This window comes from Gorilla gorilla, chromosome 4, assembly GCF_029281585.2.
Source record: "Gorilla gorilla gorilla isolate KB3781 chromosome 4, NHGRI_mGorGor1-v2.1_pri, whole genome shotgun sequence".
Taxonomy (NCBI): Eukaryota; Metazoa; Chordata; class Mammalia; order Primates; family Hominidae; genus Gorilla; species Gorilla gorilla.
The window spans coordinates 98,537,276-98,555,198 of NC_073228.2; the positions used below are offsets into that span (position 1 = coordinate 98,537,276).

The 17,923-nt window shown below is 37.4% G+C and overlaps 1 protein-coding gene across 8 annotated transcripts in view; it reads right to left on the minus strand.

Annotated features, from left to right (window-relative positions):
• Positions 1-17,923, minus strand: part of KIAA0825 (KIAA0825 ortholog) — a 473,030-nt gene that overhangs the window by 267,506 nt on the left and 187,601 nt on the right. For all 8 annotated transcript variants that reach the window (XR_010133628.1, XM_055387134.2, XM_063705867.1 and 5 more), the window contains one exon: positions 4,750-4,929. Coding sequence is in view for 7 of the 8 variants with exons in the window: in XM_055387134.2 (XP_055243109.2) it covers positions 4,750-4,929 (180 nt within the window). In the remaining variant the exon portion in view is untranslated. The remainder of the gene's footprint in view (positions 1-4,749; positions 4,930-17,923) is intronic.

Here is a 17,923-nt window from a genome sequence, read left to right on the forward strand (position 1 = left end):
AAATGAAAACATACATAGTTGACCCTTGAACAACATGGGTTTGAACTGCACAGGTCGACTTACATGCAGACTTTTTTTTTTTTTTTTTTGAGACGGAGTCTTGCTCTGTCGCCCAGGCTGGAGTGCAGTGGCGCGATCTCGGCTCACTGCAAGCTCCGCCTCCCGGGTTCACGCCATTCTCCTGCCTCAGCCTCCCAAGTAGCTGGGACTACAGGCGCCCGCCACCACGCCCGGCTAATTTTTTTGTATTTTTAGTAGAGACGGGGTTTCACCATGTTAGCCAGGATGGTCTCGATCTCCTGACTTCGTGATCCATCCGCCTCAGCCTCCCAAAGTGCTGGGACTACAGGCGTGAGCCACCGCGCCCGGCCACATGCAGACTTTTTTCAATCAAATGTGGATTGAAAATACAATATTTGCAGGATGCAAAACCTGCATATATGCAGGTTCTGTGGGGCTGACTGCAGGACTTGAGTATATGTTGAGTACACGGATTTTTTTTTTTTTTTTTTTTTTGAGATGAAGTTTCACTCATTGCCCAGGCTGGGGTGCAATGGTGTCTTGGCTCACTGCAACCTCCACCTCCCGGGTTCAAGCGATTCTCCTGCCTCAGCCTCCTGAGTAGCTGGGATTACAGGCACATGCCACCATGCCCAGCTAATTTTGTATTTTTAGTAGAAACGAAGTTTCTCCATGTTGGTCAAGCTGGTCTCAAACTCTCGACTGCAGATGATCTCCCACTTTGGCCTCCCAAAGTGCTGGGATTACACTCGTGAGCCACCATGCTTGGCCGAGTATATGGATTTTTTAATAAGGGGAATGGTTCCTGGAATGAATTCCTCACATATACTGAGGGATGACTGTAGTCCCACAAAGACTTATACACTGGTATTCATAGCAGCTTTATTCATCGTAGCCAAAAACTAGAAATAATCAAAATGTCCATCCAACTGGTAAGTGGATAAAAAAAGTACTACTCAGTGAAATACTGCTCAGCAATAAGCAGAAATAAACTAATGATAAAGCATAATATAAAATTATCAAAAACATTAAGCTGAGCAAAAGAAGCTAGACACAAAAGAATATATAGATTTCTATTTATATGAAATTCTAGAATATCAAAAGTAAACTATCACGACAAAAAGCAGGTCAGTGTCTTCCTGGGGCTGAGAGTTGAAAGGAGAATGGACAGCAAAGGGGGAATGAAAGAACCTTTGGAGATGACATAAAATGTTCCATATCTTTATCGTTGTGGTTGTCACACAGATTTATACATTGGTCAAACTTACTGAACTCTTCACTTGAAATGAGTGAATTTTATTGTATTCAATCAATAAAATATTTTAAAACATTTTTAAGGTGGATTGCAAACAAACTGAATGGTGACAAAAGGCTCAGAATACATGATTAGTTACAACATAGAACAAAGACAGCCTTTCAATATGTGAAAGCTTACATTTAAAATCGACCTATACTATGCTGCAGGTATTTATGTAGGTAATAGAGACAATCACTGTGTCTGATAGGAAGGTAAGGCACTGTAAATTAATTTTGGCAACAGGAAGACAATATAGCATATATATGCTCTCTAAACAACACTTCTTAAAGGTCTTTATGAGGCTGAGGAGGAGTAGAAAACCAAAGTGGAAACTTTGAATCTCAACCCTTAATTTTGCTAGGTTACGGAAAACTTTTTTCCCAAAGGTTGTGAGAAAGTTAAGAAAACTGATTCAGAAAACAAAAGTAAGCCCAATGCCATATCGAGGAGCCAAGTAAACAATACTTGTTGAGTATATTACTATCATATTAGACGGGCATTTTTGACAGTATTTGCCTCATTTACAAGCCTGTTCTGACATTGTCTTAAAAACCAGCTGAGGTAATGTATGCTTTGATATTTTCATTTGTCTAACTGAATAATGCTTGATCTACTTTGAAAACATAGGTGTCCAATGATTGTTAGCAAATTTATTTCTTACAGAGTGCATTGGCCTTAGAAACACCCACATTAGGTCACTGACTTAATTATTTGTTGTACTTATAGCTTTTGTAGTAATCTTAAGTGGGTATTTTCCTTCTTGTCATCCCTCCCTAGCTTATGTCCAGTCTAAAGAGTTATGTGTTAGATAGAATTCTAAGTATAAAATCAGATTGTATAATTCATTACTGAATTTGTATGTTCATAAAAGTAGTGTCTCAAAAAATTTAGTGTAATAGAAAAAAATGAGAAATAACATGGCCTAGGACAGGGTCCCCAACCCCTAGACTGCAGACCAGAACAGGTTTGTGACCTGTTAGGAACTGGGCCGCACAGCAGGAGGTGAGCAGCAGGTGGGTGAGCATTACTGCTAGAGCTTCCCCTCCTGTCAAATCAGAAGCATGTTAGATTCCCATAGGAGCACAAATCCTATTGTGAACTGCACATGCAAGGGATCTAGGTTGTTTGCTCATTATGAGACTCTAACCAATACCTGATGATCTGAGGTGGAACAGTTTCATCCATCCCCCTCCTGGTGGAAAAATTGTCTTCCACAAAACTGGTCCCTGGTGCCAAAAATGTTGGGGACTGCTGGCTTAGGAGAGAGGAGATCTGGTTTCTTGTGCTAAGTCTTGTCTAACTTAATTGATGGACAGTCTTAGGCAACTCTCTTAATATTTCTGCTTTTTGTTTACTCAACAATAAGATGAAGATACTGACCACTTCATCTTTGTCCTTTTACCCTAAAATGATAAGACTGTGATGTTTTGTGGGTAAACTGTGCTGAAATCATAGACAGTGATTTAGCAGGAGGAAACTACAGCAGTGAAGTTTTAAAATAATGTACTTTAGTTAATCTGGGTAGGTTAATTATATATACTGAAGCATAGATCTATTAGTAATAAAATGTAAATATTGTGGGATTATGATGACATGTCTCAGCTGTATTACTTGTAACAATGTTATGTTTCCAAATTAAACAAAAGTCATAGTAAAAGGCTTAATTTTGTTATGAATTAGTACCTTGTATTATCTTATTAGGGTTTTTAAAATAACCATGATTGCTAACAGAAAAAAAAAAAGATATTTTCAAAGACTTAAATGGGAGAGAAAAGAGAAAACTTCAGACCCTCATAACCACTGCAGGTATCAGGTTCCAGAGAATATTTAATGTTTATGGAGCAACAACTTGTATAAAGGAGAAGGGAGTTTCACCCATTTGAAGTTCTGCCCCTTTGAGCTTTCACATATAATTCAGGCTCTGTGAATATGTATAACGTCTGTTTCCAGAGACTTGTCTGACCATGTGGGGGAGGGTTTGCTCAATACGTAGATGGAGAGATGTCAGATTAGGAGCAAGAAACAGTTTTATTTTCCCTAGCAGCACCTGAAATCCATTTATATCTTCTAGGTTATTTTCAGTATAGTTTTGTGCTGAGCGTCAAAGATGGTTCAAGAACCTAATAGTTGAAAGATAAATAGTGATTGGAGCATGAGGGTCACTGACTCTTTATAATCTTGTGAGAAAATCCAGCTCTTACTTACCCAGAAACAACTAAAATCAGCAGAGGGTGGCAGAACTTTCAAGTTCGTTTTTCTTTCAATTCAATAAAGACTACATCAGAAACACAACAAGCTTCTAATTCAGCCTTTTTACCTAGGAATATGCCCTTCCTTTGGGAAGCAAGAAGCAGTAAGGGAATGCATGGCAACTAGGAGATAACATTTTAAAAAGAGATCATTATTACAGAAACTTTAAATGACAGATTTGGACTTTGGAAATCATAACATAAAATTATCTATTGCTATTTTATAGGGATAATGGCCAAGAGAAAATGAAACATAATGACTGTAAAACAGCTAGAATGATATTCAAGTAATATCTGGAGGATAGTCAAAAAGTCTGGGAGGAGTGAAACCATGATTATGAACTAGTTAGATCTTTTATATGGAGCCTAGGAAATATTTTATGAAAATTCAGGTTCCAAAGCAGGATAAAAGAAAGCTTATAGGTTGAAAACTAAATGTAAATGATAAAAATCACTATTTGAATAGCAGGATAATAATAAAAATCATTGTCTAAGTTTTCATCCTTTGTTTTCACAAGATATTAAATACGAAAATTTAAAGGCAGAATATTAAGGATAAGACAATGTGAGAATTTTTACACCTGCCAGAGGGTGGGGCAACCCATCAAAACTTCCTGTTCAAATATACAACCTGCACTGCCTTTATTATTCTCTCTAGCTGAAGGAAGAAGAACAATACAGATGGGAAAAATATATTCTCTCCAAAGGAATCACAGGATATGCTTGCCTTGTAGAGAGACACACTATGGTCATAATAATAAATGCCTTATACATCTGAAGAAAATCGACCAATAGGATTGTCCATTAATTTGCTGAATAAATGCACCCAAGAATCACAAAATATTTTTCACATCTTACTAATATCTTATATGCTCAATAGCAAAACATAATCTGTGATAAATATTAAAATAAATTTTTATGATAGAACATTCCCTAATTAATAAAAAAAGAAAATCTTTTCCCTTCCACCTCCCTTGCATCATGTCCCAAAGTATATGAAATTTTACAGGAACTAATAATTAATGATTCCCAACAGAAGGCTTTATACTGAAAAAATGTAAGGTACACTTTCACCAACAACAGATTCAGCAAAACCAGTATCAATACAACTTCTAAACATCTTTAAAGGTACATATAAATATCTATGGAACATTTCTTTTACAAACAGTAAATGTCTCATACCTGGGATGTTATATAAAAAGTCCCATAATTGCTCTTCTTCCATGTAGCTCACAAAAACGTTTGCAAATGTTTGTGGAGAAAAACTGCAATGGTACAATATTTTAAAGATGGCTTCCATCAAGCTGGGTCCTTGGTTCAGGTTATTTTCTGTGTCGGAAACTTGTTCTTGAAAGGTACGTTCTTGAAAGGAATCAAAATGATTTAGTAAGGTATCAGTGAATATTATTAAACTCTTACTATGTACACTAGCATAATGCTGTGGAAATGGTTTTTAATAATATTTACATAAAAAGAGAATTACCAGATTATTTCAAAACAATGGTCCATCCAACCCAATGTTGTTTCTGAGATATTCATGGATATTTACGGAAAAAAACAAACAAAAACAACAACCAAAAAAACCTGTGAGAAAGACCACAATAACACCACCTCAAAGGTCAACGCTAGTTTCCCTGAATGTCATAATTCTTCTTTCTCTTAAGGAAAACTTTTGTTTCTTTTCCTAATTTAAGAATAATAGACATTCATTCTAAAAAATTTTTTTTGTAATCTGGACAACTAGGAATACTAACATTGTACCATGGGACAATTCACATTTTTAGTTTTTCCAGAATTATGCTATCAATTCTACAAACAAATTTATGAATGTTTCTTAAATCCACGGACCTTGTCATATCAGACTGAAGAGTTTTATCATTTGGTTCCTCAATAAAACTATATAAAGAATTCAACAAAAATTGGGCCATTTTAATTGTCCTTTTCAACCCTCCTTTGGCTCCATAACAGCCTTCTCAAAGATCAGTAATCATAAGTTTCTGTACTATTGCATTTATAGTTTGGATGGAAAGGTGAAATAATAATTTCTGTTTTCTATGGATAATAAGCATGAGATGTGTACTATTATAATAAACAACATATTTGTTGGGTTAAAGGTAACAAATTATATTTTAGCTCTTATATTGTAACTATCTTGCATAAATGTAATCTAAAGCATTTCAGAATAAATAGATTTCTTTATTCTTGCTCATTTGGAATATCATTACTTTTATGTTTCCTCTTGAAATTTTTTTTCTGTGATTTGATTTTGATGATCTAAAGGAGCTCACTGTTATCTTCAAACTAAGAAATAACATCATAGACTTTATGTGGAGAACATTATTGGTTTTGCTTCCTAATACCCATTTTCTTTCTTTTCAAAATAAGTTAGTTTTCCTTTAGCAAGATATCCCTGCTCCCATCTGTGTCCCTCACCCCTCCATCCTCCCAACCCTCCCCCACCCCCACCCCCACACTTTGATTATTTGGTTCAGGTGAAGCCGACACTATCATCTGGAGTGGGCACATAACCAAGGCCTGGCCAATCAGACCATAACATCTTGCATCAACAGTGACTGGTTCAGGAATGGGCAGGTATCCAATGAGAACCTTCTTTAGGATTTTTGCTAGAATTGTTGACAAAGCAGTGTTCTCTTTCTACTGGGGTTATTAACCCCAGTAGAAAGTAGGCTGAAAATTGCTGAAAGCCATTTTGGGGAGAACTTGACTAAGAATGAATCTGATATAGTAAGAAACAGAATTAAGAAAAGGAGACAAGATTCCTAATGAGATGACACTGTTTGAGAACCTGGATCCAGCAATGCCTACATATTTATGCTTGCTGAGCTGACAAATTCAGCCCTCCCACCCCCTTTTATTTTCTTTTGAGATAGGGTCTCACTCTGTCTTCCAGGCTGGAATTCAGTGGCATGATTATAGCTCATTACAGCCCCAAACTCCTGGACTTAAGTGATTCTTCACCATCAGCCTCCCAAGTAGGTCTAAGGTGTGCATCACCACACCCAGCTAATTCTTTTTTGTTTTTTTGTAGAGATGGGGTCTTGCTCTGTTGCTCAGTCTGGTCTCAAACTCCTGGCCTCAAGTGATCCTTCTACCTCAGCCTCCCAAGTGCTGGAATTACAGGCCTGAGCTGTCGCACCCAACCAATTTTCCCTCTTTGATTAAACCAGGCTAATTTGGATTTCTGTTACTTGCAGTCTAAACGGTCTCGACTATTTCCCCAAGCATAAAATATAAAATGGCAAATATTCCTAATCCAGGCTTTCATAATTTAATATTTTATCCAAATAGTCTCTGCAGTTCCCTCTTCTTTCCGCTCCCTCCAATTCATCTTACATAAAATTATCCATTATCCTCATGTCCTTCCTTGTTTTAACCTTCCCCTTCCTCCACTGTTAAAAATTCCTTATCCTGATTGAGGATCAAGAGTTCCACAATCTTTTCCCAAATTATATTCCAACCCCCAAACATCTGTTCTACCCAGGAGAGTTTATTTGCTTGTAAATGTGCCCTCCCATCTCCTTTTCTTTTTCCATGCCATTTCTTCAGGCTATGTGTGTTTTCCTCCAATAAAATCATCATGATTTAATCAATAAGTTGATTGATTAATCAACTGCTTCCTATGTGTCAGTCATTGTACCAGGTGCTGAGGCCATCCCCTTCCAGGGGCTCAAGGATTGTGCAAATATGTGTATATTTTGTTGGCGGGGAGGAGATGACAGACAAGTAAATAATTATTACTGCAACATAAGGAAAAGGTGAGTGACCATGCATCTGAGTTTGCCTGGGCAGTCCTGGTTTAGGTCTGTTGTCCTGGTGTAATTACTAGTAGCATCTTCTTTCACTTTTAAAAGTGTCTCAGTTAGGATGATAAATTATTTGATCAACTTAAGTCTAAGTGATTTAAGTATGAGGCACTGTGGAAATGCAGAGGATGATGCTTTAAATTTTTTCAGGGAACACAGACAAGTTACAAAGCAGATCATGTCTCAGCCAAGTCTTTAAGAAGGAGTAGAAATTTATCAGCATGACAAGATCAAGGTGGGGGGTACTTTCCAGGAAGACCGAAGAATTGGTGAAATATTGAGAAGACAAGCAGTTGCTGGCAGTGTGATGTGGCTGAAGTGAGACTGCCATGAGGAAGATGGGAGATGAAGCTAGGCAATCAACAGAGCATGAATAATATACAGCCCTGCAAATCATGCAACGGAAATGCACATGCCAGGGTGGATATGAGGAATAGTTCTATGGAATGGGTGCTAATTTTCCCAGTTTTACAGATGAACAAAGTAAAATGAAGAGAAATTAAATTACTTGTCCCAAGGTCACAAAAATAGTAAGAATTTGTTTGTGCTGTCTGAATTACACTACAATCCCAAATTTCTCAAAGCCTGCTTTGACATTTTACTGACAATAACCACTGAATGCAAAGCACTCAGTCCAAACTATGTATATGGTATGTGGTAATGTATTGCCTTAATGCAAAACTCTTTAATTTCATATAGCATTCTACATTTTCACATATATTGTCTTGTTACATCTCTAGTACTATTTTACTATATGACTTTCTGCGGATGCACATCTTGTCTTCAGGTATCTTCCAACAGCACCTGGATCAATGCTACATGTTTAATATTGAAGAAGGAATAAAAGAAGGAATGTTCAGTACTAAAGAAGGAAGAAATGTTTTAATACTAAAGAGGGAAGAAAAGAAGGAAGGAAGGCAGAAAAAATAGATTGTTTTAATACTAAAACAATGTTTTAATGCTAAGGAAGGAAGAAAAGAAGGAAGGAAGGGAGAAAGAAATACATCTCTTGAGTATTTTGTGATAGGTTTTGGTCCATCTAGAAATTGATATTTCTGAATGACACATAATTACCTGCTAGTCATAAAGTTCAAAGATTTTTTTCTCTAAGCCTCATCCTCCTCACATCCACTGTATCCTTTCTTTTCACCTACTCCTTTGAAATCCTCGTCTCTCTTGACTTCCTGGCAGCTATGCTTTCTTGGGTTCAGAGTTCCTTTTTGGCATATCTTTTCTGGTAGCTCTTCCTCTTTTATCTGGGGTTGGCAAATTTTTTCTATAAAGGGCCAGACACTTTATGTTTTGCAAGCCATTTGGTCTGTGTCTTAACTACTCAACTCTTCTCTTGGAGCACAAAAGCAACTATAAACAATATAATATGTAAATGAAGGATCAAGGCTATGTTGGACTAAAACTGTATTTACAAAAACAGGTGGCGGGAAGGGGCATTTGGTTCATGGGGGCTCCCCCAGAACAGTGGCCTTAGCCTTCTTCCAGCCACACTGCTTTTTACCTGGCTTAGCAATTCTGTTTTCCTTTGACTTGAAAGATTCTTTTTATGCAGAACTTTCCAAATTATCCATCTCTGGCTCTGACCTTTCTCTTTTATGCTCATTGCTGTGTTCCCTAGTTCTGTCTAGATCACCATCATATGCTTATTTCCAGGCTCAATGCCTTAGCAGTATTTATTCCTTCTCTGAATTGTTAGATGTAATAACATAAATATCTCTACCCCAATTCCCCTTTTCAAAATGAATTGAATGTTCATTTTTTTCCCCCAATGTGTCCCTTCTTCTTTGATTCTAACACTATTAATATAGTTTAGGTTTTCTTTTCCTCTTGTTTTAATCAAAATACTTCCTAGAATATATATCAACCTAAACTCCTCTAGCTGCCTTTTAAAGTCCTCCATAATGCCTTATGTATCCAGACTTATAATTTTCTATGATTCCCCAATATTCCAAGATAATTTCTACTTCAGACCTCATTCATCATCTAATAAGGCTTGGCTGGACAGTAATCCTCAGCAGATTCCAGATGTTTCTAAGGTCTGTGCCCTGGAAACCTAGTGAAAGTCAACACCTTTGCCAGGTGGTGCTCATCTATAAACATTGCTTTTCCTTAGGTTTTGAATTTCTTACACTATTGGGATATTCTTCTTGTGCTCTCTTTCATTCTGATATTCCCCTAGTCCTTTCAAGATGACTCAGCTATAGTTTAATTCTTTTAACCTGCTCTTTAAGTTAGTCCTGATCCGGTTTAGGATGCACTACCCCAAAATATGGCACCTTGGCATTTGAGAAAATAGCAGAAGCAGGAAGGTCTCTTTGACCTACTACTGCCCTTTTACCCTGAAGCAGGCCTTCACGGAATTCTGACTTTCCTCTAAAGTAGGTCATAAGACCCTCATTCCAGAGGTGCCCTCTATATAGCTGGAAGAAAGAAATGTCCTCCTCTCTGAAAACACAGGGACACAGAGAAGAATGTGAGTAATCAGATCTTGCTAAATTCCCCCCAGTTTATGGCCATTAAATTATACTCCCTTAGTCCAATTATACTTCTGCCCCACTGTCCACTGTTCATCACACCTAAATATAAAATAGAAAGCTTTCCCTGTGTCTTCAGGTCTTCCTTTCTGAAGGCTCCCATGTCATGTAAAATTGATATTAAATACATTAGTATGCTTTTTTCTAGTTAATGTCTTTTATTATAAGTGCCTCAGCCATGAACCTTGCAATGGGTGAGGAAAGGTATTAGTTTGTCTTCCCTATAGTCCCTTACCCTTTCCACAAAATAAAGGTCTAACTCTCGTTTTTCTTTCCCTCTGCCTTCTGGACCAGACATTTGTTTTGTTTTTCTAATATAAAATTCTCCCAGTGTGTCTTTATGGAGTTTTCAGTAGTGAAAGAGATGAATGTCAATGAGTTCTAGATCTGCCTAAAGTATCCATTGTTCAAACAAATGTCATCCACTTTGCCTCCCTCAATCAATAATTTTACCTAAGACGTGTTTTCCCATTAGAGCAACATCTAACCCACACCTGGACTCTTATATGTTCTTCCCATTAATATGAGTCACACTTCTGGTCTCACCCCACTTCTCATTTTCCCGGCACTAACAAAAGAGGAGTGACTCATCTGAGTGTTGAGTTTGGGGAAAGGAAGTAGGTATGGCTGTCTTAGCCCAGTGGGCTTTTCTCTTTTGGGGTTTGCCTAACTGCAAAGGGTTGCATTCTGGCCTGATCTCCTCTCTGTTAAGGTCTATTAGGGTAAGCTCTGCCACTGCAAGGAAGTCCTATAGTTTTCAGCTCTTTTGGTGGTTTAGGGAGTGATTAAGTGGGGAGTTGGGGGGTTGGAGGGATGAAGGGATAAGCTTAATTCTGGAAAGCAGTATTGGCAAGCCACATATTTAAGGTCACATATTCTCTGACCCAGATTTTACCAGTAAAAATCCTAGTAGTAAAGATGCTACTTTGAATTTCATTTGCCTTCTTTATCAAATGTTTTATAGATTATATAAACAAATGTCTTCTCAATAACACTGAAGGGCTCTTTTCGTTGCATGCATTATTTTAAACTCCTTGCAAGAATTTCAACTTGTTAGTGCTTCAAAAGAAGGGTGGTTTCAGGCAAGAAACTCAACCACCAACCCACCAGGAGACTGTATTTATTGGTACTAAAGATTTACACATACATGGTACACTAGCACTTGGCTTTCCCAGCCTGCTTAATTTTTACTTTCTACTTTCTACAAGAATGTTGTTAATGACAAGCTCCTGCTGAGACACTAAAGAGGTTTTGGCAACAATGTTGTAGAAGAGTGTGCCATGAGCTCAGGGACTCTGAATTAACCAGGCACTAATGAGCATCCCTCACCAAAGGGAGGAGGCTGAAAGACTCATTTTCAATCTGGGTATTAGAGAGAAAGTATAAAAATAGAAATTATACCATGTAAAATAAGGATTTAAAACTTAAAATGCCAGGCCAATAAATTAAAAGGACGTGAAGTATCACAAGAAAATTATTTCAAGGAAACACTAAATTTGGATGTCACAGCCTAGTTCACTGTGAAAATTAACTAAAATAAAATTAAAATCTAATTGGAAAATTAGTTTAATAACATTGCACTTTGTTGTATAAAAGGCTAATAATATATGTAAATATAAAGACCTATCATTTATTTACAAAACTTTCAATTAATATAACTTTTTTTACACAGATAATGAACCTAAGCAAACAGGCCTTACTAAGTTTCCCCCAGTTTATTGCCATTAGATCATACTTCCTGTGTCCAATAATACTTCTGTATAACTGTCCATAAAAAATACAGTTTTATTCTGTGTTATTGAGTCTTCATTTTGGAAGGCTCTTGTGTCATAAAAAACTTATATTAAATATACACATTCTTCTCATCAGCACAGGGAACATTCTCCGGGATAGACCATATGTTAGAAGCCAAAACAGGTCTCAACAAACTTTTAAAAATGAAAATCATAACAAAGGAATAAAACTAGAAATCAATAACGAAAGAAACTTTTGGAAACTGTACAAATATACATAGAAATTAAACAACATCGTCCTGAATGACCACTGGGTCAAGAAAGAGATTAAAGAGAAGATTTTAAAAAATTCCTAAAACAAATGAAAATTTAAACACAATACAACCTAAAAGATACAACAAAAGCAGTGTTAAGATGGAAGTTTATAGCAATAAGTGCTTACATGAAAAAAGCAGAAATATTTCAAATAAGCAACTGAATGATGCACCTCCAGGAACTGGAAAAACAAGAACACACATAACCCAAAATTAGCTGAAGGAAAGAAATCATAAAGACCAGAGGAGAACAAAATGAAAAAGAGACTTTAAAAATACAAATGATAAATGAAGAAGTTATTTTTTGAAAATATAAACATAATAAACCAAGAAAGAGAAAAGATCCAAATGAACAAAATCAGAAACGAAAAAGAAGACATTACAACTGAGACCACAGAAAGATAAAAAAGATCATCAGAGATTATTATGAATAGCTATACAGCAACAAATTGGAAGACCTGGAAGAAACGGATAAATTCCTGGACACATATATCCTACCAAGATTAATTCAGGAAGAAACAGAAAACCTGAACAGACCAATAACAAGTAACGAGATGAAAGGAGCAATGCAAAATCTCCCAACAAAGAAAAGTACAAGACCAGAGGGTTTCACTGCCAAATTCTGCCAAACTTTCAGAGAACACCAGTTCTCTTCAAACTATTCTAAAAAAGTAAAAAGAAGGGAATGTTTCTTAACTCATTCTATGAGGCTAGCATTACCCTGATACCAAAACCAGACAGGAACACAACAAAAAAAGAAAACTACAGACCAATATCCCTAATGAACATAAATGCAAAAATTGTCAATAAAATGCTAGCAAACCAAATCCAACAGCACATCAAAAAAAATAATACACCTTCATCAAGTTGGATCTATCCCAGGGATGCAAGGATGGTTTAGCATACATAAATCAATAAACCTGATACATCACATCAGCAGAATGAAGAAGAAAAACATATGATTACCTCAATAGACAAAGAAAAGGGATTAGAAAATACAGTATCCCTTTGTGATAAAATCTCTCAACAGGCCAGGCATGGAAGCTCATGCCTATAATGCCAAAGCTTTGGGAGGCAAAGGTAGGAGGATCACTTGCGGCCAGGCATTCAAGACCAGACTGGGCAACACAGCAGGACCTCACCATTGCACTCTAGCCTAGGCAACAGAGTGAGACCCCATCTCAACAAAACAAAACAAAGCAAAACCAAACCAAAACAAAACCCATACGGTCGTTCTATTTTTAGTTTTTTGAGAAATCTCCATATTGTTTTACATAGTGGTTTGTACTACTTTACATTCCCACCAACAGTGTATGTGTTCCCTTTTCTCCAGATCCTCACAGCATTTGTTATTTTTTTGTCTTTTTAATAATAGCCATTCTACCAGGGGTAAGATGATATCTCATGGCCTGATTTGCATTTCTCTGATAATTAGTGATGCTGAACATTTTTCATATGTTGATCATTTGTATGTCTTCTTTTGAGAAATGGCTCCCTAAAGCTTTGACCTGCTGGGCTCAAGTGATCCTCCCAACTCAGCCTTCCAAGTAGCTGGGACTACAGGCTCATGCCACTATGCCTGGATAATTTTTGTATTATTATTATTATTATTATTATTATTATTACTAGAGAGAGAAGGTCTTGCTATGTTGCCCAGGATAGTCTTGAATTCCTGGTCTCAAGCGATCCTCCCGCCTCACCCTCCCTAGGTGCTTGGATTATAGTTATGATCCATCATGCCTGGCCAGAACTACCATATGAATCAGCAATCCCACTACTAGATATCTACCCAAAGGAAAAGAAATCAGTATATCAATGGGATACCTGCATTTACAAGTTTATTGTAGCACTATTTATAATAGCAAAGATATGGATTCAACCTAAGTGTCCATCAAAAAATGAATGGATAAACAAAACATAGTATGTATGCAAAATGGAATACTATTGAGCCATAAAAATAATAAAATCACGTCATTGGCTGCAACATGGATGGAACTGGTCATTATTTTACGTGAAATAAGTTAGGCACAGGAAGACAAATACCATATGCTGTCACTCATATGTGGAGGCTATAAAACTTGATCTATTGGAGGTAAAGAATAAACTGATAGAAACCAGAGGCTTGGAATAGCGTGCGGGTCAGAGGCTACTGAAGAAAGTTTAGTTACTGGCTACAAACATACAGTTAGAAGAAATAAGTTCTTGCGTTCAGCAACAGAGTAGGGTGACTATAGTTAGCAATAATATCGTATATTTCAAAGGAGTAAGAAGAGAAGACTGGAAATGTTCCCAACACATAGAAATGATATAAATGAAATGATAAATACTCAAGGTGATGGACACCCCAAATTCCCTGACTTGATCATTACACATTCTATGCATTAACAAATACTCACATGTACCCCATAAATATGTAAAATATCATGTATCAATTAAAATGGTAAGAATAGTAAAAAGAAATCTTAAATACATTTTTATGCTGTTCTCTTGTTAATCTGTCCTTTGTTATGTGGTGTCAGCCAAGAACCTTGTAATCGGTGAAGAAAAGATAGTACTTTTTCTTCCCTCAGTTCAATAATTATGATGAAGACTGTATGGTATACAAGGCCTAAAATATTTTTTATCTTGTCTTGTATATAAAAAAAATTTGCCAGCCCCTGTTCATGAATATTGGAAGAGTGTACATATGTTCCAAATAGCTAATACTAAATAAGGACATTTTCCATCTACTCTGAAACCATATGTAAGTATAAGTAGGTGTCAGCTTTTCATAACAGTCTTTTTATCACTCAATTTGTCAATCTCTATTAGTCACACTGTTTTAGAAAAGCATGCTAGGCATGGTGGCTCATGCCTGTAATCACGGGACTTTGGGAGGTCGAGTAGGGAGGATTGTTCTAGGCCAGGAGTTCAAGACCAGCCTGGGCAACATAGCAAGATCCCATCTCTACCAAAAATTTTCTAAAAATAGCCATGTGAGATGGTGCACACCTGCAGTCCTAGCTACTTTGGAGGCTGACGTGCAAGGATTGCTTGAGCCCAAGAGTTTGAGGTTGCAGTGAGCCATGACTGCACCACTACATTCCAGCCTGGGTGAGAGTGCAAGACCCTGTCTCAAAAAAAGAATAAAAAGTACTTTATGGTACTTATTATTAGTAGCTGAACTTAACTACTTTTTATAAGATTTGTACTTTCCACCTTGCCCTCAGCAATCAATCCTCCAGAATATAAGCTTTATAAAGGCAACTTTTAAATGGTATAAGTATTTTTTTTCCAACTTTTATTTTAATTTTCTGCCTTGATGATATGTCTCATGCTGTCAGTGGGGTGTTGAACTCCCCCACTATTTTTGTGTGGCTGTCTAAACCTTTTCATAGGTCTAGATATGAAACATAGGTCTAGATATGACCTATAGCTTGTTTTAGAACCTGGGTGCTTGTTTTGTGTTTTGTGAACCTGGGTGCTCCAATGTTGAGTGTGTATATAGTTAGAATAGTTAAGTGTGCTTGTTCAATTGAACTCTTTATGCCCTTCTTTCTTTTTTGCTGTTGTTGATTTAGAGTCTATCTTATCTGATATAAAAGTAGTGATCCCTTCTCTCATTTGTTTTCTGTGTGCAAGCTATATCTTTCTCCAACACTTTACTTTGAGCCTATGGGTGTCATTACATGTGAGATGGGTCTCTTGGAGACAGCAGAGGATAAGGTCTTGTTGTGTGTGTGTGTGTGTGTGTGTGTGTGTGTGTGTGTGTGTTTTAATTCAGCTTGTTACTCTGTGCATTTTAAGTGGGGACATTTAGGCCATTTACATTCAAGGTTAATACTGACATGTGAGGTTTTGATCCTATCATGAAATTGTTTGCTGGTTGCTTTGTAGTTTCTATTGTGTGGTTGCATTTTCTGTGGGCTATGTATTTATGTGTGTTTTTCTGGGAACAGGTATCTTTATTTTGTTTCCATATTTAGAACTCCTGTAAGAATCTCTTGTAAGGCTGTTCTGGTGGTAATAAATTCCCTTAGTGCTTGCTTGTCTGGGAAAGATTTTATTTCTCCTTTGTTTGTGAAGCTTAGTTTGGTGGGATATGAAATTCTTGGTTGGAATTTCTTTTCTTTAAGAATGCTGAAAATAGGACCCCAATCTCTACTGACTCACAAGGTTTCTGCTGAGAAGTCTGCTGTTGGCCTGATGGGCTTCCCTTTGTACATGATCTGGCCATTTTTTCTAGCTGCATTTAAGATCTTTTTTTCTTTAGCCTTGATCTTGGATAGTCTGGTGACCACATTACTTAGTGATGTTCATTTTGAATAGTATTTTGCAGGTGATCTTGAATTATTCCCTCAAGTACATTTTCCAGGTTGTTTACTTTTTCTCCATCTCTCTCAGGATGCCAATAATTAATGGACTTGGTCACTTTACATAGTACCATATTTCTTAATGATTTTATTTTCTAAAATTATTTTTTCTTTATTTTTGTCTGAGTGAGTTCAAAATACCAGTCTTCAAGCTTTGAGATTTTTTTCTTCTAATTGGTCTAGTCTATTGATAAAGCTTTCAGTTTTACTTTGAAATTCCTTAAATGAGATTTTCAATTCCAGAGCCTCTGATTTATTCATTTTAAAGATATTTAGTTCTTTCTTAATTTCCTGGATTGCTTTAGAAGTTTCTTTGTGTTGATTTTCAATCTTGTCTTGGATCTCATTGAGTGTCCTTGCAATCCATGCTTTCAATTCTTTCTTCTGTCCTTTCTGAGTTTCATTTTGGCCACAGACCATTGCTGGAGAGCTAGTGCAATCCTTTGGTGGTGTCACTATATTTAGATTTTTCATTGTGCCAAAATTCTTGTGCTGTTTCCTTCTCATCTGGAGATGTTGGCATTTCTAATTTTTGTAGTTATTTTCACGCAGGTAGTATGTTTGCTTTTTCTTTCCTAGAATGTTTTCTTTTCTTTCCCTTTCCCTTTTCCCCTGTTTCTGGGGGGTGTGACTGTAGGGTCTTTTGGCTTTGCTTCTATAGACATATGCACTTCTTTTGGCAGGTTTTATATTGGGCTGTGGAATTCAACCTACAAGCCCATAGATGGCACTTACAGGCAAAAACTGTCTGTGGTCAATGTGGCTGGGTATATAGTTGATCCTTGTTTACTAGCAGAGGCTCTCTGTTACCTCAGGCAATGGGTTGATTCATGAGATGTACAGTGGTCTGAGCTCCCTACTCAGCCCTGGGGGGTGGCAGGGGCCACAGAAGGTGGAGCCAGACCAGGCAGGTCCACCTACAGGTTCCCCGATGTCAGGCACAGGCATCAGTGCCAAGGGAAAATCCAATGAAGCAGCCCCCAAGCGCCCAGAAGTGTCCCTCGGCTTGGAGCTGGGAAACCACCTCAGGTCCAAGTTCTCTACACAGGTATGGGGATGGCTTAAACTTGTAATCTAGGAGAGTGGGTGCTCCAGATGCCTGGAGCTCTGCCTGGGCGTGAAGTAGAAAGGCTTCCCTGCACCAGAATCTGCACAGGAAGGGTGGTAAGTCAGGCTGGTTGATCCAGATGAGTGGTGCTCTGAAAGCCTGGAGATCTGCCTGCACATGGAGCAGAGAGGACATCCTGCAGCAAGATCTCTGCACAGGAGGGGTGGGGCAACTCATGCTGCTGGACCAAGCAAGCAAGTACTCTGAAAGCCTGGAGATCTGCCTGGTTGTATAGTAGAGAGGGTCCCCTTGCACCAGAATCTCTGTACAGAAAGAGTAGACAGTTCAGCCTGCTGATCCAAGTGATCTGGTGCTCTGAATGTATGAAGGCAATTTGGCACGGCATGTTTACCATTTTATTTGCAGTCTAAAACACTGCCTGGCACATACTTGATGCTCACTAAATATTAGTTGAATGGAGAATTTACTCATAAAATCAAGTAACAAAACATTTTCAGAAATTAACTCAGAAGAATATT